This window comes from Gordionus sp. m RMFG-2023, chromosome 1 (assembly GCF_954871325.1).
Source record: "Gordionus sp. m RMFG-2023 chromosome 1, tfGorSpeb1-WG-v2, whole genome shotgun sequence".
Taxonomy (NCBI): Eukaryota; Metazoa; Nematomorpha; class Gordioida; order Chordodea; family Parachordodidae; genus Gordionus; species Gordionus sp. m RMFG-2023.
The window spans coordinates 3,490,355-3,514,953 of record NC_088775.1 but is presented as its reverse complement, the minus strand read 5'-3'; the positions used below and the strand labels follow the sequence as shown (position 1 = coordinate 3,514,953).

Sequence of the window (24,599 nt, the reverse complement as noted above, 5' to 3'; positions counted from 1 at the left end):
AATCAAATAATATATCTCTCAGGTCAGCTTGTTTTCCTACTTCATTGAAGCCGTGTATTCTCTTTTCCAATGGTAGGCGTACTGATGCAGTCTCACGAATCCCATGGTCTCAAGGAAAGTTTCTAATATTGGATTTCTCTTGTCTGTACATTAATTCCCCATCGAATTTTAACAAGAACGCTCTGAACATAGCTCTAAATTTTAAGATTGGCAAATACAGCTCGTATTCCTCTAATTACATATTCATACCCATCATTTGCTCCACCTTAACTACATATGATGATTTGGCTAAAAACATTTTTAAAGACATTGGTCGCCTAATCAGAAAAAATTATGGGGGCCTCGCGAAAGCTTTTACTTAAGGCAGAGGATCGCTATAGCCATTCTTAAGTCTAATTATGTTTATTTTATTAATTCGATCTCTCCTGATGAATAGGTGAAGGAGGTTTTGAATAATTGTGCTGCTCTCGCTCTTATTTATTTTGTATTTTACATTATTTTATGAATTATGCTCAATATTGTCCTTTTGTTATTATTATTTTTTTTTCGAAATCCTTTACTAATTATATACATATGAGATATAATTATTAAAATAAAATATAAACAAAATATATTATGTCATATCAAAATATTTAAATATAAATAAAACAAATTATTTTATATTAATGTTTTAAATTTTAAACTAATTGAAATTTTAATATAAAAAAAATATTAAGACTTATAGATTTATATCTAATATATAATTTCTTTTGTCATCTTTAATTCATTTTATATTATAATATATGATATTAAAATTATAAATTTTTTGGAGTATTATTAAATAAGTATAACTCCCAACTTTAAAATACATCAAAAACTATAAATATAAATAATAAATAGGGTTCACCTACATTTTTTGTATATTATATATATAATATATACGATAAAATATTGAATAAATTCAAATATTTATTAACTATTTTCCATCGGGTATCATTAAAAACATAAAGAAAAATAAATAATTTTTATTGGTCAATACATCAAAGCGTCAAATTCAAATGCCTTCTAAATATTAAAATTCTAAAAATGAAATCTGCTATGTAAGTGAAAGATTTTAAAATAATATAATATATATATATATTTTAATTGTATCAATACCTACCTTTTAGAAAAAATATTAAATCCATAAGGAAAGGGTTTAATAACAAGAATTTAGACAACAAAGATCCTGTAGAAGTAAAGTTAAGATTCTATATAATTACATAGCCTTAATATAGGTATATTGTCGAATTAAGCCTCCTTCAACCGATGATATTTGTTGTCAATATATTGATGAGAAAAAAATATTGCTATATCCTCCAGAAAATATTCAGAATATAAGAAATGTCAATATTAAAGAGGTTTAATATAATCATTTTAAATTTATGAAATATAACAGAATATTTATTATACAAAGTATAAATAAACGTTTTCTGAATTTAATCTCTCCCTACTATGAAATTATTGTAATAGGATTGTAAATCTATATTTAATCAAATATATTTAACCCAAAATTATGAATCAGAATCCTTAAAACTTGGACAAATATAGGAAACAGAACCTCGAACTCCATATTTTTTAAATTTTCCAAATTTGAACAAATGTATACATGTTCAAAATGCTGTGTGCTTTATTTGAGAGAATTTAGTGTTTATTGCAGGAACGGGGTTGGCAGGTCTACCCAATTTTTTTTTAAAGTGCACTAAATCAACTAGTACAATTCTATCATATTTTGAAATTTCTCAAACACCAAAAAAATTCCCACAAATTCTAAAAATAAATTCATAATTCATGTTTTTGATATAAATATTTCATGTAAAAGAGAAATTTTAAAAATCAAAAAATTCAATTCCTTCTTTTTATTAGATCCCCTATTCTTAAATTTAATATGTTTTATCTGATAACTAATAAAAATACTGGTACAAATTTTAAAATTATAAAACAATCACCAATAAAAACTTAATAACCCTTCACTACAAATCTTATAAACAAGTCACTTTAATATTGAAATTATAAAAATTAAGACAATATAAAATTTTAAATAATTTTAGAACCAATTGAGCTTTAGACAAACACTTCAAATTTGATGGGCAAAATGTGCAAATAGTACAAATAGATTAGGGAAAATTTCCCCTTACTTCTAATGAGTTTTCCCCTAATATACTGGTATAGAGGATATCAAAGAAAAAATACATATTTTTTGATTATCATTTGTAATTTTTACCAACAAGCTGTTCTAATTCATGAAGATAAGAGAATTTTTATGGGAAAATATTTTTTAATAAGAATAAATAATAGGAAGAAAATTATTATTTAAAGCTTGCCTAAATATACAAATTTAATTCTTGCCAAATACACTTTGTAATATTTACTAATATACGTAGTATACCAGGGTTAGGTAAAAATTCTCTCAATTTTAAAAAAATATATGAAAAACAAATTTGTAATTAGTCTTATTTTTATAAAAATCTGCCACCATCAAAAAAAAATTATTTGACAACCCTATGGCTGTGATCACTCTAACAAATATTGGTTTATTTAAACAAAAAAGAGACTTTTGAAACTGATTTGATGCTTATTAAAATTATTTAAAGAGAACTTTTTATTTAAATTTTAACACCTTTTCCTAAAATATAATACCATATATACAATTATTGATTTCAAGATTTTATTTGTCAAATTATCTATAGAAATAATAAATTTTATGGTTGAGAAAATTTCTATTATGCTAACAACAATATACAGAAATATCTTTTAATCCAATTTGATTGTTAGTATTCTTTCATGGAATTAGGATATCAAAAAGTTCAAACGTTTTTAGTAGGTTAAGGTTTTAGTTACAATAATTATTTTAATGGTTCATGTTTGGATTAGATTCTATAAATAATATTCCTTAAAGCTGTGTTAATGGTTTTGTTCAGGTTTGATTTTTGTTTAAAATTGTAGGAATCAAAACCACTTTTTAAAAAATATTTTGGAACCAAAACTTTTTTAAAAATCTAGGCTCTAATCTTCTAAATTTCACACTTAATATTTATCATTTGGTTAGCAATCATATCCAAAGGGCTTTATACATATATATTTTCAAAATTAAATTACAAAAATAATATTTTTTGGTTATAAAATTTTCTTCTTTCAGTCAGAATATACCTTCACCAAAGTGTTCCCACCAGAAGCTAAACAAAAAACGGTGTTTAGAAGTGTAGCAAAGCCACTAGTACAAGACTTATTAAATGGGAAAAATGGTAATATTTCTAATAGTATTTTTATTTTCCTATTTAAACAAACAGTAGATAAATATTTATGTACACGTTATACTTTAATCACATCTAATTTAATACCATTTTTATTTATTTTTAGTATACATCAGAGATCTGCAAAGTCAGCTTGGTCAATTTGAAAGTTAAAATTATTTTGCCAAAGTTTGCAAGCTGGAATATCTTTTTAATTGTCTGCCCAAGCCTGATAAAATACTAACTCCTTACCCCAGCCTGTTAAAATTTTGAAAAAAGTTCACCTTGGTTTTTTAGTTTTCTGTATAAATTTTCTGTCTATCATATTTATAATCTATATTTAATTGTTTCCACTTCTCAATCAAGGCTCTTATATCTCTACTCTATGAATATCTACTTCTCTAACAACAGTTTTAGAAATCAATTGTGTTTTGACAACCGTATTAATTTGGAATTGGATCATATCACATATAACTTTTTAATTTTTTTTTTGTGTATTTATTATTTTATTTGTAGATTTATTTTAGCTTAAAATGCAAAGAAACAAGCATATTATTTTAAAGGAATATTATATTCAAAATAGTAGTTTTGAAATTCAAAATTATATCACAAACTAAATGCCCAGCTGGGTACATTAAAATTTATTAAATTTCTGGCCCATCCTATAATTTACTATAAAATAGGTATAATACTTATAAGATATAATTTAGTTAAGCACTTCTTTAAAGCTATGTTCCAAAAAAAAATCAGATTTGCAAAATTTTGAACCTATATCGAAAAAGAAGAGATAAGCTTTTTTAAATATAAAATTAAAAACATGTCCAAAATATAAACCTAGAAAATTACAAAAATTTTCGAATTTTTATTGGAGATAAAAATATAATTTCAAAAAATATTTTAAATCCCGCCAGCTCACTCAAATGTATAAAAATATTTTTACTCGCCTGCCCTGTAGAACCTCTAGGACAGATAATGACCAAATTCAAAAAGTGCTTTTCCATTCTTTAAATTATTTTCTTTCTAACCTAAAATATTTCTTTCCATTCAGGTGCTAAATCTTTTTTTTTGATCTGCCACACGCCCCACTTTATGGTCGCGTCATCCGCTAAATGTATTTATGTTCCGCGGAAAATAACAAGAGTAAATGTCGGGCTAAAGTGTTTAAAATCCCTCCAAAAATCATAAAATTTTATAAGACGTAAATTTTTTAGAAATTTTAAATTGATGTTTATATTTTATATAATATTAGCTGGAAATTATATTCATATTTAATCAAATTTCTGATATTTTATTGAAAATTGACTATGATTGTGAACTAACTATATTCCCAACTATTCTATTAGGACATAGAGTAATGAATATTCTTAGCTAATGTGACAATTCCAGTGTTTATTTTTAATTTAACTCATACTGACGGCATCTAAATAAATTAACGAATAATTTCTGATATGGCTGTAATTGCAACTAAGAAAAAAAATCAATAACTATTTAGCGCTACAAATATATTCAACAGATTAACGAATAAAGTGAAGAAGCTTAAAATTCTTTATTACAGATATGTATGTTGTCGAATGGTAAAATCTTGCGAGGAACGTAATTAGTTCCTGCGAATTTTCTAGCCCTTGAAAACTTTATCTAATATATTATCCGCTAATTTTAAAAATATTTTATAAGTTGAATTACCCGAAGCATATCTTGCTTGGCAACATCTACTGTGTGTCATGTTCATTTAGATAATATGATTTCAAGATGAATTAAGTAAATGATAATCAACTTATTAGCACCACTAATGAATATGATGAGAATCTTCGCCAAGTGTTCTCATCTGACACACAAAGTCAACTTGAAAAAATATAGTCACTAAATTAAATTTCAAGGAAATGTAACTAAAGACTCATTTATGAGGGAAAGCATTATTTTAAAAATTCGCCGCGAATTCGCACTAACTGTGAATGCAGGGTTATGATAAAATTTGAAAAACAAATGTTGCCACGTATATTTAAAAAATTATGATAAAATTTGAAAAACAAATGTTGCCACGTATATTTAAAAAATTATTAAACGCTACGAAGAATTAGCCATGATTTCGATAGCGTTAGATAAAGCAACGCTTGAACATAACCTACTATAAATGAGGCTTTACTGTTAATTAAAATAAATCGTTGAATAGATATATTAAAAATTTTATCTAATTTATTTATATATTGACTTGTAAAAAAAAATATGACTACTATTAAAATGTATATTGATAGATATGTAGTTTATGATTGGAAATTATATTAAAAATTTTATCTAATTTATTTATATATTGACTTGTAAAAAAAAATATGACTACTATTAAAATGTATATTGATAGATATGTAGTTTATGATTGGAAATTTAATTAAAGTTCTATAAATTAGAAATTTTTTTCTCACAAACACGTTCATACCGACTTAGAAAATATGGCAGGTCTACCCACAGCTAGGGTCAATTATGTAGAGGCTCTTCCTCGCGTAATTATGTCGTTTTTTACAAGGGTATCAACAAGCCTTGTTACTCATTAAAGTAAATTACTTTATGAAGGGTGGCCTCTAAGAAACTTATCCTATTTCATTGTTTATTTTTTTTATTATAACCTCTACTCCCGAATATCCACAACAGTAAAGAAATAATTTGAGCAAAATTTAGGTAATCAAGGAGAATATCAATGCACTGAATTTCTACATTATAATTCCAGAAATTTATTTTACCTTAAATTATTTAACTATATCGTCTGTTATAATGAGCAAAAATTGAGCGCGTGCGCTTAAGAGAATTGGTTTTTTATAAATTATATTATCGTCTGCCTTTTTAATCCATTATAAATATTCCATTTTAAAATGATAGACTATTTTTTATAAAATTAAATTTACATAAAAATAAATTACTAGGCACGGATTTTTAGTGCCCCCCCCCCCCCCCATTATTGTATTCCTACAAAAAAAATTGAGTTAAAGAACTGTTAACAATTTTACTTACTGAGACATTTTATCATATCGTCTGTTATGCAAGATTTTATTAATATTTATTTAAATTAATGTAGATAGATAGAGGGTTAATCTTAAATATCAATTAATTTTTAATCTGAGTTCTAACTATTTAATCATTTTTTTAAATTTATTCCCCCACTTGGTTTCAAAGCAGGATTTTCTGGGTTGTTTCATATGCTTCTTCTTAAAAAAAAATTCTCGAATTATTTTTCCGTTGTTAGCAATTACGTTAAATCTTTGCCACGTCGTTCTTATTTCTCTTAACTTATTTTTGTACTTATTATAAAGGTTCTTAATTATACCTTCCACCCAAAACGACTTTGAATGGCCGTCCTAAAACAAACCCATATGACTTCCTTTACTTGTTAAAAAAGATAAAATAAAACAACTCATGTTTTCCATATTTTGTATTAACTACTGAAGCCCAAAAGAATTTAATGTTTTCATATTTTGTGTTTTTTTTTAAATAAAAAACAACTATGTTTTCTAAATTTTGTATAACTACTGAAGCCCAAAAGAATTTCATGGTTTCAGATTTTGTTGTTTTTTAAAAAAAAATAAAAGACAGCTGTTTTCCCATTTTTAAATATGAATTGTCTTATCCTTGCCTTTCGAGTGGGGAGGGGATAATAGCCTAAAATTTCAAAACTAACATTTTCTCACAAAAAACGACATTTTTTAGAAAAAAATTGAGTTTTTTTCCCCTTGTAATCATTTCAAAAATAATTTTTTAAGTTACCATTCACACGGAGGTTATAGGTTGTTCCCCGAGATAAATTAGTAGTGTTTTACTAAAAAAAACCCATGTTTAAAAATGGCTCCGATTAAGATTTTAGCCAAAATAATATCTTGTAAGCCTATGGCAGATAGGTTTTGAACCTCTAATTATACCAAATCTCAAGATTTACATAATTTTATATTGGCTAAAATCATAATCGGGCCGTTTTTAGGAGTCGACCCAAATCGGCCTTCTTAACAACACTAGTAGTAATCAATGTATCGCGAATGATTGGAATCCATAAGATTTTTCGGTATTCTTTATTGATCCTAAATAAAACGTTGAAACCCCTTTTAAGGGATTGCCTTACCTATTAATGAGGCTATTTATTTTAATTGATTGGTGTCGGATTTAAACTAGGGATACGTCGATCCGATCATATAAATAAGATACCCCCCAAGGGCCAACACTTAATTTTTTTTTAAAGTATCCGAGTAGGGCCAAAAATTCTTTTTTAAAAAAAAATAACCGGGCCGGACCGGATATTTTAAGACCAAATATTTTAAATCGCCATTATTAACTAAAAAAATTGATAATAATCCGAGCCGCGCCTGAAAAATAATAGTACCTTTGCAGGTCTATGATATAAATATTGTTTCCGTCAAATCAATTATACACATAAAATGTTACGAAAAACGACAAATATAATGGAGGAAATAAATTATATTTATCATTTACGTTTTTTTTAAGGTTTGGTGTTCGCGTATGGCGTTACGGGGTCCGGCAAAACCTACACCATGAACGGGAAATCCAACGATGAGGGGATCTTGGTTAGGTGCCTCGAAACGGCTTTCGATAATTTGAAGGATCTTCAAACGGAAAGATTCGTAAAATCATCACCATTTTTTTATGGAGGAGGATGGGCCAGAGAGATAAGATAGACCTCTTTGCCTCTAGGTACGTAAGATTAAGTAGTGGCTAAACAGGTGGTGTAGTTTGACCAAGAAGCATTTTTCCTTTCAGCACCATTATATATTCTTAAAAATTTTTTAGGTTTTCAAGCCTGACAAAAATAACGGCTACGATATTTTATCCCCGTCAGAAGTCCTCTACGAGAGGAACAAAGCCTTGCAATACTCCTCTTCCAATTACAATAGCCTCCCTAAATTGCCCCTGGCGACTCCTAGAAGGTTTATTTATACACACGCAAGGAAAAATAAAAATTTTAAGGGGGAAATGGGAGATTGGAAAAATAATGGATTTTATTTTATCGCCTTTCTTTTTTTTCCCCACTACCAGAGCTATAAGGGAAGAATTCTTTACTTGCCTTTCGCCCAACACCACGATGCTGCAGGAGGTTTGCGAGGATAACGCCTACGCCATTTTCGTATCCTTCGTGGAGATTTATAACAACTACATTTACGATTTACTGGAGGACATTAGCTTGGACCAGATTAACATGAAGTACGGGTCACGTGATATATTTTATGTTTTTATCATTCATATTAAATGAAGGGAATCTACTATTTGATAGGCGTTCTTCTTTGTCATAGTCACATGATCTCTTAAGTTTGATTTTAAATACGTGACCCTTTATTTTAAATTTTGGTTAGGAAAAATTTGGATATTGACAACCTTCGTTTTATATTATATAATTTTTTTGAATTAAGAACCCAAATATCTAAGACTTTGAGGGAAGATTCAAATCACTCAATTTATGTTAGTGGCTGTACAGAAGTTGAAGTAAAAAGCACGGAAGAGGCTTTAGAAGTTTGGTTTTTTTATATATATTAATTTTTTTCTCTCTCTTTTGATATATCTTTTTTGGCCGCACATCGTTGATAATGTCACGTGGTAATCATTGTTGCAGACTTTTACAGTCACTATATTTTCTGATGAAAGTGACTGCTCTCTTTATAATTCACTTGTAAAACGTATTAAAACGTTATAACTGATAAAAGTCTGTAAAGACAGGACCCGCTCAACCCTAAAATAATAATCTTTATTTTACGAAATATAATATTAATTATGCTGCTTTTAACGACGGGGGGTTTGTTTGTCCTCCAATAAGTGGTTTATATCAGGGATATCAACCTGAACCCGGATTCAGAAATTGGAAATTGTTTGGTTGGGCATTTTGAGACCTCAACAAAGACCAATTTATGGACAACGCATCGAACCCGGGGTAAAATGGACCCGGGGAGGGTTCGAACCTCTTTGGTTTATATTACTGAAATGAGTAGTCGAAAAATTTAAATCATAAACAAAAAACCCGATTTCGGTTTACGATTTGTTTGTTTTTTATGATATTTCAAAAAAATTTATTTTTCTCTCAAAACAGTTTTTCCTTAAAAAAATAATAACTTCTTAAATGGCGGGATAAAAATAAAAGGTCCTGTATAAGGGCATCAAAAAGAAACGCATGGCGTGCACGCATCTAAATACGGAGAGTTCGCGGTCTCACTCGGTCTTCAATATAAGATTGGTTCAAGCCCCACTGGACCCCACCGGGGAATACGCTATAGAGGTATGCATTTTTATTTCATTTTTTTTTTCGTGGAAAGAAGAGAAGGAAAGAAAGAAGTTGTTTCCTTTTTTAAAAAAAAATTAAACCAATATCGAATAATCCATCATATTTTGTGACTCCTATCATCCCATATTGTTCCGTTCACGTGATTGACTTTGGGCGCACTATTTTGTTTGGTTCATTTCCTGTGGGCCTTCCGTTACGTTTTATATGCACAGTTACATTTTTTAAACTAATTTTTAAAAAATATCCCTCCCAAAATGATATAGATAGGTGGTAATATCGGTATATTGATACCCGTTTTATCTGGATAGGGGATTGAATAGCCCTATAAAAAGCGATATCGATTTTTATTACCAATAATATTAAAAAGATTATGTATTACATATTCTTTCCTAAAATTTGTCTTCCCAAAAATAAAAATAACTAAATAGGACAAATCGAAAATATGCATGAGTCAACTCGCTTTGGTGGATTTAGCCGGGAGCGAAAGAACAAACAGAACTAATAATGTAGGGGATAGGCTTAGGGAAGCAGGTTAGCCATTATCATATTTTATATGCATTACTTAAAACTTTAATCAGCTGATCCTAAAATTGCCTAAATGGCATTCATACCAGTATTTTAATATTATAAATAAAACAAATATTTTTCAAAAAATTTATAAGGTAATTGTTATTATTTATTATGTTTCATATTATTTTTGCTAAAATCAGTTTTCTAAAAAAAAATAAATACTGATTATTTAATACAATAAATAACGAGTAAATTGTATTTTTTAAATACAAATTATGAATCCAGGAAACATCAATTCTTCACTTATGGTGCTGAGGAATTGTCTCGAAATTCTACGTGAAAATCAGAATTTGTTGATGAAGGAATCCTCTAAGGAGACTCCCAATGGGCAAACATACAGGATGGTTCCTTACAGGGACTCGAAGCTGACACATCTCTTTAAGAACTATTTTGAGGGTCGCGGCAAAGTGCGCATGGTAGTTTGCTTGAACCCCGATGGGAAAGATTTCGAAGAAAATATGGTTAGCTATTTTTTTTGGTTTGTCTTGGGGGCGGGGAATATAGTATAGTCAAAAAAATCGAGAAAGGGATAAAAAAATAGACATAAAAATAATCTTAAATAGGAATATAATAGGTTTATCTCATAATAAAATATAAAGTATTCAAAGTATTTTGATCAATTTTTGATGTGTACCCCTATTTATATATCATCTGACTAAATGTGTCGTAATAGCTGATATGACGTCCAGGTGAAAGATCTTATTGACAGATTTTCCTTGAGATCGTCTTGATTGAATATTCTTATATTCTTGAGTGATTGATTCGAGGATTATTGAAATCTTTCTGTATTGTTACCCCAATGAGTATTGGGGTCCGATATTTGATTAATTTTTAACCCAGTCCCAACAAATAATTTTGCATGAATTGTCTAGCCTAACCCTTAATAATTTTTTATGAAGAAAAAGGGCATAAATTGGCCCAATTAATTAGGCCTAGCCTGTAAAAATATTTTGCACAATTTTTTAAAGTCCAAAAATCTTTTGGCATATGGGCTCAGATTATTGGGGCCGGTTCATGCCGAGCTCTACTCTGTATTAGTATTATTCATAAACATTTCTCAAACCCATTCTTTAACGCGAGAACGCCAAATACTTAGAATTTTTTTTTCCAAAATTGATTGGATCTAACTTTATAAGTATAAGGTTTATAAACTTTGAATATCGACATATGAAATCAATCCCCCCCCCCTCATTGGCTCTCAAGCCCATTCTTCAACGGGAGATCGCAAAATACTTTTTTACAATAAAAAATCCAATTATAATAAGCGGAAATGGATAAACTTTAATTAAGATAAGGAATCAACTGACTTAACTACCCGAAGGAAGATGAAATAAATTTTTAAGAAGGAACGAAAAGGAAAGATATATTATATATAATTACAATTATGAATCTCGAAAATAGACCTTTTATTTCTAATATACCATACGTTGTACACTAAATATATACATAGCAAGTAGCGAGGTTTGCTGAACTGACCCAAGAAGTCCAAGTGAGCCGAGCCCTGCCTATCTCTATCGACACAGGGCTTACCCCTGGTCGGGGCAAACTGGCCAAGACCCGGCTTAAATGGGATAATTACGATATTCTCAACGAGTATATGGAGGAAGGCGAGAAGGAACCTGAAATGGAGGACGACTGCGAATATAAAATAGCCACACCAGCTACAACGCCTCCCCCGGAGTTTGACCTAGGTCCTAACTTGCCCAGCCTGGAGGTATTATCATATTCTTATCCTAAAAAAATCTCTCATTTTGGTCTTCTTTTGAAACCTGACCAATTTTGAGTGATTCTCTTACACTATCTATATTTATTTTTTTGTTTTTCAAAACTATCCGAAAATTTTTAAAAAAGTTGATTGGCAGGGATCTCAATATGATAAACGCTTTGCGGAATACGTTGATCCAAAAGAAGGAAAGCGTATCAGCCTTCCACCGCTTGACGTTAGCGAATTTTTCCAATTTACAGGGAGGTATGGGCGAGAAAGAATTGAACAAATTAAAAAAAGTAAAATAATTTGTTAATTAGAGATGGATAAAATTATTAGAAAGAGAAAGAAAGGGAATAAATATAATTTAAATATATGGCTAAGTGAACGTTTTCACCGTTTAATTTATTTTTTAAATTATGAAATGAGAATTCTATTCTGAAAAGTACTTAGGACACCTTATATTTTATTTTTTATACCATTAAATTCATCATAAATCTTAGTCTAAGGTTGCCTAAATGCATTTTTATTATTCTTCCTTTTTTTTAGTCTGAAAATCGAATTTTATTTCAGCTGCCTAGAATTCTAAAAGGGAGTCAAATCAGATGAGTCAGAACTCGGCTTATTATTTATTTAATATAAAATTATTATCACGATGTTTTAAAAAAGGGGTTCGAGGAAGCCAAAGCCGTGATTCTAGAATTGGATCAGCAGAACATTTCCCTGCAGTCCAGAGTACAAGATCTCCAAAAATTGAATACCGGTTTGAGCCGGAAGTTGACTTGTTTGGATAAATCTCACAAGAATTTCGAAACCATCTTGGACGAAAACGAATTGGCCAGGAAGAAAATGGAAAAAGACATGGTAAAACACCCTTCTTTATTAATTACCTCATTCCACTAGGAGGGGTAAATACATAGCCTAGGTTAAATGATTTCTAAAAGAAATGTCTTAGCTGAACATTGCCCCTTTCTTTTCGGCCACGTTAAGAAGTTTTTTTTATGATATAACTTAACTATAGTAACTTGGGAACCGACAATCCTAAGAAATATAAACCTAAAGCTAACATTTATATAATAAATAGGAACGGCAGATGAAAGCTAAAGAGATCGAAATGGAAAATTTGCTATGGGCTAAGAACGAGAAATTGAGGCACCTGAAGCAAATAGTTCAAGATGACGATAAAATGTGGCAAGTAAAGAAGGAGGTAGTTGAAGGTGGCGACTACGAAGCTCAGAGCGACGTTGAAGATGATCAACACGGTCCTAGGGTAAAGCGTTCAGCCGCATGCGAGAACGTTTTACAAGGTTATTTTTTTTTAAATAAAAATTAGATATATCGTAGCCTAAATTAGATTATGCTATATCCGCTTTTTGTAGAAAATAGAATTTTTTGACGTAAATCAATTTTTTTTTATAATTATACTATTCTATTTACACAAAATAAATTCCAATATAAAGGTTAAAGAAACTATAGAAACTTAATTTTTAAAATTTGGTCTCCCCTAAATTAACAAAAATTGGAGATAGGATAATCTAATTTTCAAGCGACGATATTAATAAATAGAAGGAAAAAATGCATTTGTTCTAATTTTAAGTTAGGTGTTGGGAAAAGTTTAAAATTAAATTATTCGAATAAACCGTCTCAAATTTATTTTTTTTTGCAGTCAATGCTCCTCCAACATGCGGAATTCGTGTAGAAGAGTCTCAAAAAACTACTATCACCAACAATCTGGCACTGCCTTATATTCCTCCAAAAAAGACTGCTTTAAACAACCATCCCCTCAAAAGCCTTAACCATTACCTAACGGTGCCCAATCATCCGTATTCTAGTGCCAATCCTAAAAGCAGCAACATCAGAAGCGTAATGATGAGTGCTCAATCGACCTCCAAACAACCAGGCGGTATTAATAGACTAGCAGGGGTACACCATTATTTTGCTATAACAATATTTATATTTGCCCTTTTATAGACATTATTATAAAATAGTGGCTAAATTTTCTTTCTGAGATGAAACGTTTTAGATTAAAAAAAATATATTTGCGTTTAAAAAAACGCAAAAATAGAACATTTGCCAATTTACGGAAACTATAACTTACCTTGGTCCACTTAGGACCTTTCTAATTTGAGCCCCACGTGATACAACTTATTTATTTTTTCTAAAATAAAATAAAATGAAGCACGTTGCCTCGGTAGCTAGAATGTATGACGCGAAAGTTGCTAATTTAGTGAAAGTAAATAATTTTATTTATTTTTTTTTAAAAAAAACATCGGTTCGGCTAAAGATCAAAATATTAAGACCCATAGGATCCAAAGAATCCCCATCTTGATACATGGTCCCTTCGTAGACACAGTGTTTCCTATTATCTTTGAAAAACTTTCTTTTTTAAAAAAATTAAAGGGAAGATTGTAATTGGAATTAGCCGGAAATTGAATTATAGAACGGTTCCATTTTATATGATTTTCCGAATAATTAATCTGCCATGGCCTGTTTTCGCGACAAAAAGAAATATTTTTTATATGGTTGGCAATTAGTGCTGTTAAAATGCCCGATTTTGGGGTCCGATTTTTCAAAATGGCCAGATTTAGAATATAGCTAAAGGTAATTATTATGTACTCATCGAGATTTGGCAAAAAAAAGATTTCCAAGCATTTTCCGCCAGCTATGAGCAGAATTTTTAGTATCGCATCAATATTATTTTGGTTATAATCTTTATCTTTTTAAACAACATTAGGTCTATTTCTTATATACCTAAAACGATTATTTGTTATTCGATATTCGATTCGGAATTTCGAATCGAATACGAATAATGCAATTATTCGATTAGTATTTTTGTAGGTATAATTTCTAATATAATAATATAAATATATTTATCTTTCTTTCTTTTATAATTGATTTTTTTTTAAATGAAGGGAGGCGTACCAGTGGCTAATTTCAGACACAGGCGGCGCTCAAAATCTGTTAATGACTTGAAATACTTGGAGCATCGACCAAAATATCAAAGCAAAACTAGTAATATTTTACCATTTAATATTTTTTTTTATTTATTTAAAACTTATCCTCCAATAATATAACCGTCCGAAGAAGCGCTAACCAATTAATCTAACACCCCCCTCCCCCACTCAACAATTCTCTTGACACATTTTTTTTAAAAAAAATAAATTATGAGCAAAAATTATTGAAGATCTTAAGGAAAATTGAAATAAATTTGTGATTTCATCTTGAAAAATTTTATTTCCCTAATCACGTGCTTAACCCCCCCCCCCCCCACCCCCTCACCATTTCTTTGGGTATCATTTTATTGGAAATTTTCGGTTGTGTCGTTAAGCAGCTCTATTTAGTCACTTTTTAAGTAAAGATTTTAGTGAGCCAAAATAATGCTAGGCGAATCTAGAGATTTTGTGTTAATAGATGTCCAAACATTTCTACCAGCTGTGAAAAAAAATCTCCTAGCCGGTGTAATATTTTTTTTGGCCAAAATTTTGGAATTAAAGCCGTTATGGTAATAAATAAGTTGATAGATTTGCAAGAAATAAATATGGAAATGTAAAGAAGGGTGTCCTTTACTATCAACCTAGATCTTGCATGAGAGCTGCGGGGATGTGTGTATATTTGTGTTAAGATGGAGGCCAATTGAAAATGTCGAATACTGTACAAAAATGTGAAGGCGCTATATATAAACTTTTTGACGCTATAAAAGATTTTTTTATCGTTTAAGGCGTGTTGAAGGCGTAAAATTTACGAGTGTTTTTATAAAATTACTTAAGCCACATTTTAGAAATAATATGTAAATTTTTATGATTTTAAAATGCACATGATATTACTTTTAAAAATCAATTTTTTAAGTAATAAGAAGAAAAAAAGACTTACGTAAAATGAAATGTTCTTATATAGCGCCATCTATATGTTCTTTATACATTAAAATTTTAGTTCGTTTGCCATTTTTTTTAAAAAAAAATTGAAAAATTAAACTTTTAACTGGACATAAAATGAGGGAGAGAGAATTTGTAGCAAAATCTCTCAAGTAAAATAATTTACAAACCAGTTTAAATTTTCCTTTTTAATCTAACTAGAACATATATGACAGCCTTACAAATTTATGTCAAAATTTTAAGGGGGTCTGGTCAAGATCTCAATTTTCTTGCTCACTTCATATCTTATTAAAACACATATTTTTTTTAAAGACGATGTTCTTAGGCCTAGAGTCAAAAATACGACCACAGCGCATATCTTGCAAAAGAAGGAGCTAAAGAAATGCGACAAATACTTCTTGAATAAGCAAGAACAGGATTCTCAAACTGGGGACCTTCGGACACAAATTTATAAAGTAATTATTACTTTTTTTTTGTTCATTCATTTATTTCGTCTTTTCCTTATTTTATTTTTATTCATTTCTTTTCTTTAATTTTTTCTTCTAATATATTTGATTAAATTTATCTTGTAAATATATATTTTTTAGGGTGATGTCATTGCCACACCATCTGGCGGAAATTCAATTATTTTCGACGATATTGAAGTACACACCCACGAGAAAGTAGAGTCCGACACATCTAATAGCAAGTTTTCAAAAATAAAATTTATTCTAATATGACATCCCCCCTCACCCTCCCCCCCTTCCTCCCCCATTTATTTTTCTAACATAAATTTTTTATTTTAATATTAAATTTATTAATCCAAATTTATAAATTTTTTTTTTAAAAAAACAAAATTTTTTAATGTGGCAACTTATACGAGATTTCTTAACAAATGTTAAAATATTTTATTTTCCTCTGATTTAATTCAAAATTAATTATGTAGGAGGTTAGCAACTAATATAATATTTTAAAAAAAATTAAAGTTTCTACAATAACCCTAAAAGAATTTAATTCTAGTGGTTATTAATACACATAATACGACATCAAAAGTAGCTATTCTATTTTGACGAGACCTGACAAGGTCGAAACCGGTCTACAGCTAGGAATAGTGTTGTTAAGCGGCTCGATTCGAGCCGAATTTTAGAAACGTCTAACCCAAAAATTTTATCCAGAAAAAATATTGCGCTAAGCCTTAAAAATTTTGGTCGAAGATGGCACGAAAGTTTGGACACCTATATTAGCAGAAATCTCGAGGTTTAGGCGATATCTTTTTTTCTGGCTGCTAAAATACTGAGTTGGCCGTTTTTAAAAATCGGCTCAAATCGACCCGTTTAAACGGCACTAATTGATGTGATAATATCGGTTTTTAAATTTTCTGTAAAACTTTTCTAATAAAAATTTAATTTCGAAAGCGAAGCTATGTTGCCCCAAAAAATAAATATAATTTTGACCAATTTACAACGTATTATTTTAATTTAATAAGATGTAAATTAGTTATAATTTATTAATTCATTTTATTTTTAAAAAAAACGTTATCAGGAAAAGGCTTTATCCCGATCTCGACGCACATTGTCACAGGGAAGACACGTTGCAGAAACTTTTGAGTGACCCGGATGGGGAAAGTCATATGATAGATTGGGAAGAGGACAACGAAGGTAGAATATTTTATTTTTTTGGCCATAATTGAGGATTCAAAAATGGTCGGATAGATAGTTTATATATTTTGTGGCAACCTTTAAAAAAATTATGATCGCGGGAAAGTTATTTTGATATTTCAAAAAGAGTTGTAAAAAAATAAAATATTATCAATCTTAACTTTAAAATAAATGTCAATCATTAAAAAGATTACTTCGTTAAATTACCCGGAAATTATTTTGAATTGCAGATAGGATTTTTTTTAACGGATCAATTGGAATGGGTCGGATTATGGAATCAGTAGGAAGAATGATAAATCTACACTCCCCACCCCCTTCTCCCAGGTCATTGTTTAAGTTATAAAGAAGATCTTCCAATTAGATCTTTTTTTACAAAAAGAGGCTACAAATTAGATTAGAAAATATTACTCTTTGGGTTAGGAAGATATGAATTTTGGCTATTTAGATTTATAATATTATAAATCTGGATACCTATATTTAAATATTGCACGATTACTTTTTAAACCATTTTTTTATATAAATTTTGGGAAAACTTGTTTATAAAAAGGAGGTGAAAAACCTAACAAGACGAGAAATTCCAATCCTTCCATCCTGGTTAACAAGAATGACTCAAAATCGAAATCTAAGTAATATCCCTTCCATTTTTATACAAATTAGGGCCGCAAAATTTTTTTTTAAAAAAAATTAAGTCAGATTTCTATTCATCTCTCTTTTTATCATTGCGCATGCGCCATCTTTTTAAGCACGGTATTGGTCGATACAATGGATACCAATTATCATTTTTGGAATAATAATAGTTCAACCTAACCCAAAGAATGTTTAATTGAAGGACATTTTTTTAAATGGGTCAGATGTAGTTAAAATTAAACGAGTATTTGAAATAAGGAATAATAGTTCCAAATTGAACGTTTCAACGCAGCGTTTTAAAACGCATATCAATAATTTAAAATACAAAACGCAAACGTACTCAATTTAAACGAATGCAATTAAAATGCATTGTTTGCGTTTTATAACGCAGCGTTGAAATGTTCAATTTGTGCGCACTTTAAGGTTTGTGGTTAGAGAGATATTGGGTTAGGGCTAAGATAGTTCAAAAAATATTTAACGTTTTTATTAATAACCCGTCAAATCTGACAAACCATGAGATTATTAAATGGCCAATATAAATTTTAACGAATCAGCTGTTGTAACAGAAATTTCGTGATAACCCATTTTTGGGTATCTATTATAACGGAATTGTCGGTTGATACCATGCGTCGTTCTCCCACTTTTTTTTATTCTGAGATTATTAAATGGCCAATATAAATTTTAACGAATCAGCTGTTGTAACAGAAATTTCGTGATAACCCGTTTTTCGGGTATCTATTATAACGGAATTGTCGGTTGGTACCATGCGTCGTTCTCCCACTTTTTTTTATTCTCCCACTTTGTATCTAAGTTTTGAAACCTAAATCCGAAAAAATTTTCCGATTTCTATAATTTTTTTAAAACAAGTTGAAGTTCCGGGTTTTAATTTCTCACCGTTCATGGTGTTTTGATTCCAATCTTTGCTTGCCATCTTTCCTTTTCCTACTCCCCCCCCCCACCCTAACCTTACTCCTTATACATATTTTAAACCTTTATAGCATTTTTAAACTTTATTATAATTTGGTTTTAAATAGAACCTACAGGAATATATCGTTCGCCTAAGTATGTAACAAGGCTGTTTTATTAAATCGAAACGGCTGTAATGTTGAATTGGGAAATATTTATAGACTTAATTCCATAATCGTTTTATTTTTTCCAAAAAAAAACTTGTTCATAATTGCAGAATTAATTTATTATTATCGTATATTTAAACTTTTTGTATGAGAAGAGAAATTAAAAAATATAGGTAATATTATTTTGTTTTAGTTCCTAGACCGCAGAAAACTCGTTTCTAAAGCATCCATCTCTGACAACAACCAAAAAATTATAAATGAATAAACACACGTATTTACCCCTTCAAGCCATTTTTTTTTTAAAAAAATTTCCTTTATATATAATTGTAATTTACTTTGTAATATTTTATTATAAATTATAATATAAAATTTTTTGCTCGTAAGCTAAAATACCTTCCCCATTGTCGCCATTTGAAATTATCCAAGCATTTCACCTTGGAAAAAGATAGAATCTTAAGGATTCGCGACTTTTGAGGATATTTAATAAAAATTTATTAATATTTAAAAAAAATCTCATTAAATCATACCATTCAAAAAAATCATTTTTATTTTATATTACAAATATTAGATATATTATCTATGTATTATTATTTTATGTAAACCTTCAATATAGATTTATTTATTTTTTATCATTTGCCGCAAATAGATATATCTTTAGATTATTATTCAATATTCTCCTTACTCCCCCTCCCCCCCCCCCCATTTTATGATAGAAAACGCTTGCTAATTTTATTGATTATGAAGATAATAAATATAATGCCATTTTATTGTGTAATAAATTCTAATAATACGAATATATTTTTTTCTAAATTTGTTTTCTTATATAATAAGTATATAGCTTAAAAAAATATATATATATTAATATTGCATGCGTTGATTTGGTTACATTTGTCTATCTAAAGATAATTTGTTTAAAGGGTTGTATATCATTTCAGCCAAACTTAATATTTATTTATAGCGAATACTATTATACACAAAGACTATGGCGTTTTTTATTAATGAATATTTTCACCAGCGGACTCTTATGAGCGATATAACAGCCAAACCATCAATAATCGTGAAAATTTTATTAACGGAGTCGTTATCAAAAAAGCTATCAAAGACCTTCATGGGCGGCCAGTCCACAGGCTCATACCCGTTTATTTTTATTAAATACAATAAATTAAATTGACAGGCGTTTTCCCCCGGGCTTGGGAAACTTTTTTATAAATAAGCTTGGACCTGGCTTAAGTATTAGATATGGGCCAGTCTTAGCTCTAATAAAAAATTTTACTGTGGGCCTGAGCCAGACTTGATTTAAAAAATTAAGGCCCATAAGGTCTCCGTATACTATACTTATGACTAATGTTTAAATGGGTCGATTTTTTGGATATCGAAGTTTACATAATAATATTTAGGCTTACTTTTTAATTTCGACCGTTTTTAAAAATAGACCCAATAGGAAGACAATAATAGCAAAAACTCTTTCCCTAATTTATTATCGTGAAAACAATACCACGATAACCGTGAATACTATCTAATATATTTTTGAGACCATATTAAGTAGGGGATACCGGGGTTATATTGTCCATAAAAAATTGAGAGGCTGTGAAAAGGAGGAGAAATAATTTATCAAAATAATTTTGATGTTATTTTATTCTTTATATAATTATCTACGGTAGAAATTAATATCTAATAAAAAAATATTATATATTTTTTTAAATTTTAAAAAAATGAAAATTTTTGAGTCATGAAAAAGAGACGGGGGACGTATTATCCTTTTGTGGGGCATGTTTTAGACTATCATTTTCTAAGCATTTTATTCATTTTTTTTCATACAAAAATCATAACAAACATATAATATTAACATAATACAACACATTTATTACATATAAAAAATGGATTAAAATCACAACATGATCCAGCCCATAAATGACAATTACGGCATTGGAACCAATCTTCATTATGGTGGTGAGTTTGATAGTTTTTGTGGCACACTGAACAAAATTCTTTTTTGCCAGCATTCATATTTAAACTTTTTTTATTATTGGTTTGATTTTTTTTCTAGATTATTAGTCATAGATCTGGCTATTTTTCTGTAAGGTGAAGAGGTTAAAATGGCTGAAGTCATTTGATTACATGTTGTTTTTTTAAATATTGTTGGATGGGGACTAATAATTTCTGGAGCAAAATCTTTTTCCACGTGAGAAGATGATGGAACAGGACTATCACTGACAGATGGTTGCGAAATAATTTCAGATAAATTTAAATTCTCATTTAGGATCGTTATTCTTATTATAATATAAAGGATTAGAATTTTCGTCATTAAAAATTAAAGTATTTAGGGGCCATATACCTGAGGATTCAAAACCCTTTTGGATATTTGAAGCTGAGGTGGCTTTTGGAAGGACATCCTTTACTACTCTAGGGATATCATATTTACTAAAACTTTTCCCTGGATGCATTCTAATCCAAGCATCCAAGGCACTGTTGTAATATTTTTTTAGAGGTTCAAAAACAGTTCTATCCAATGTGGCTATACTTGTAGCCTCTGGTGTTCTCAAAGAAATAGTTGGATTTCTTTTAATAAATGCTCCAAACCAGTCTTCACCAGCTGATTGAGTTATTTCCTAAGATTTTGGTACTTGTAAACTATACCTCTTGGCCATTTGATAAGCTAAAACTCTAACCTAAATTTAAACATAAGACATTAAATTATTTATATATTAAGGCAATTTAATTAAAATCCTAATTCTTAAATTTTATTCTGAATTTATTTTATAATTAATATAATAAAATATATCATACATAATTAAACCTCTAATGTATAGGTAAGAACCAAAATATGTTTTAATGCATGATATAATTTATGCTGAATCAATGAATAAATCATTTTAAAATTAATATACATGCAGCATCGTTTTATTTTAAATATATATCATACACACATAATTAAATCTTTAATATATAGGTAAGATATGATTTAATGCATGATATAATATATATAATGCTACAATTAATAAATCATTTTAAAATTAATATTAATACATGGCAGCATCATTTTAAAATTAATATATATACATGGCAGCATCATTTTATTTACATATATATCATACACACTTAAATAAATATCATTCTAATGTATAAGTTAAATTCTTACTTTAAAGTATTTTATAACATATAATGTTAATAATTTTAAAAAAATTTCTCAAGTTTATTATTATTTAACTAAAGAAATACCATGGCATAAATTTAAAGATTATAAAAAAATTCTGCTGACCATAACAACTATTCATTATTGTATATATTATAATGTACAATAATATTATCATCTATTGTGTATTAGATAAAATAAATTACTGTCGTTATTTTCTAATTAAAAAATAAAATTTTCAATTTAAATTTTTTTTTACTCTAAGACGCCATTTAGCGGATAAAATATTATCATTTTAACTTTTATAAAAATGAAATTTAGGTTTATACTTAATATAATTTTTTAAGAGTTGTGAGTGTTAGAGAAGGACTACGAGGTTGAGAATAATTGATTTATTTAAAGATATTATATAATGAAATCTAATTAATGTAAAATACAATCGATTAATAAATTTATTTTAAATATAAAATTAACAATTTCCTATATAACAAAAAACATAATGCTGTTTTTTTTATTTTTTCATGCTTTATATATCTATGCATAAAATATTTACAAAATATAATTTTTATACTTGTTCATATAACAATTCCTAAAATGTAATACTTTTCTTAATTTTGAATAATCATCTATGCTTGAACTTATCTCTTATCAAATATATTTTCTTTTTTGCTTAAATATTAAAAATAATCATTTGCATAATACAACATAATCTAGTTGCAATATTAATTAAAATATTAATAACTCGCTCATAATATGCTGAAAAAGATTGAATATAAAGTATATTTTAAACTTTAAATTTGTACTCTTCAGCATCATCTAATTTGAAATATTTAATTTTGTTACATATTTGTAACAAATTGTGTTCTATAATGACTTTTATTTTTGTTATTATTCAATTTACACTACCGGCCATAATTGACTGCCCACCTTGAATTTTTACATAAAAAAATTAATAACTTAAATTTTTTTTAACTTATTTGGGTAAAAGCGAATTGTTTAATTAATTTAAGATGTCTAGACATGTTTATAAATAAAAAACTCGGAATTTCTATAAATCTTTATAAAATTTTAGCCTTTGAAAATAACATGTCAAAAATGACCAATTTGGTAAAATAGGGTTCATTACTTTTTCTCAGCAAAAATTTTAAGTTGCTTATTATTTTTGGAAAAAAGTCAATAATCACATTCTAAATCTGCTTATTAATACCTATTTTTAATTATTATAAAAAAAATTCCTAGATTTTTTTTTTGCTTTTAAATCATTGTTTAAAGAAACTTTAAAGTTTCTTAGCACCGGAATTAAATTTATTTCCTCATTACCATTTATTTTTCAAACTCTTTATAGCCCATGAAATAAATGATTATAAAGACACGTTTTAATAATTTAGTTGATTGTTAGCCACTTTCTGAGGTTTTAAAACAATAATATCATACATATTAAAATTAAACATCTAATAGTTAAATCTAAAGCTTAAGAGCCGATTTTTAAAAACGATTGCAAAGCCTTAAGATTTTGCTCATAAGGTGGCACAAAGATTCTAACATCTTATAACGAAATCTAGAGGCTTTAGCTGGCTTATCTTATTGAGTTGTCGGTTTTTAACAAATCGGCTCAAATCGAGCCGTTTAAATATATAAAATAAAAACCTACCACTATTCGTTTCATATTTTACAGCAGCAAATAAATACGGATAATGGAATTATTCGATTTTTAAAATTTTCGGATCAAACACGGAAACTTTTATTTTTTAAAAAAAAATATTAGTTGTTTCGTGGCAATAATTGGTGTTGTGAAACGGCTCGTTTTGAGCCGATTTTAAAAAAAACGGCAAACTCAGTAATTTCATCCAGAATAGTATTACGTGCTAGCCCGACGATTTTAGTTTGTGGAAGGAACAATGGTTTAGACATCTATTCAGCGTAATCTCGAGGTTTAGGATAATATTTTTTCTGGCTAAAATATTGAGTTGGCCCTTTTTAAAAAAATCGGCTCAAAACGAGCCGATAACGTAATTATTTTGTGAGACTTGAAAATTATTTTTTTTTAAAATTTTTCTAAAAATTATAATTTTCAAAATTATTCGTAACGAACTCCTTCCAAAATATTCTTTTTAAAAAAAAAAAATGGAAAAGAAAATTGAATTATCGAATCGATTATTCTAGAAAAATCAAATAATGGTTTTAATATTAGTAGAGATAAGTGAAATTCATGGCAGGTGAAGATACCCAAAAAATCAAATTTTGGAGTGGAATTCACTGGCAGGTAAAGATGCCCAAAAAATAGAGCTTTTTAATATCCACCCCCCCCCACGCCCCACCTCAATCCTCCAAAAATTTTATTAGCTGGAAAGATTTATTTTTCGATTCTATTATAATACCTATATTATATTATATATATATATAACATACATAACTATGAAAAACTAAACTTTAGAAGAAAAAAAAGTAATAATTTATTATAGATTAGAA

The 24,599-nt window shown here is 28.5% G+C and overlaps 1 protein-coding gene across 1 annotated transcript; it reads left to right on the top strand.

Annotated features, from left to right (window-relative positions):
• The first annotated feature begins 1,065 nt into the window (after positions 1-1,065).
• LOC135929403 (kinesin-like protein KIF23) lies at positions 1,066-19,265 on the top strand. The gene is made up of 23 exons (XM_065466000.1): positions 1,066-1,079; positions 1,149-1,215; positions 1,257-1,379; positions 3,158-3,263; positions 7,731-7,867; positions 8,034-8,170; positions 8,280-8,444; positions 8,651-8,750; positions 9,373-9,507; positions 9,942-10,044; positions 10,309-10,544; positions 11,534-11,797; positions 11,935-12,087; positions 12,458-12,652; positions 12,873-13,095; positions 13,455-13,711; positions 13,968-14,021; positions 14,701-14,800; positions 15,973-16,115; positions 16,248-16,348; positions 17,182-17,297; positions 17,845-17,923; positions 19,191-19,265. Exons 1-23 carry the CDS (start codon positions 1,066-1,068, stop codon positions 19,195-19,197), a joined length of 3,015 nt encoding a protein of 1,004 aa, XP_065322072.1. The 3' UTR covers positions 19,198-19,265.
• Positions 19,266-24,599: the final 5,334 nt, after the last annotated feature.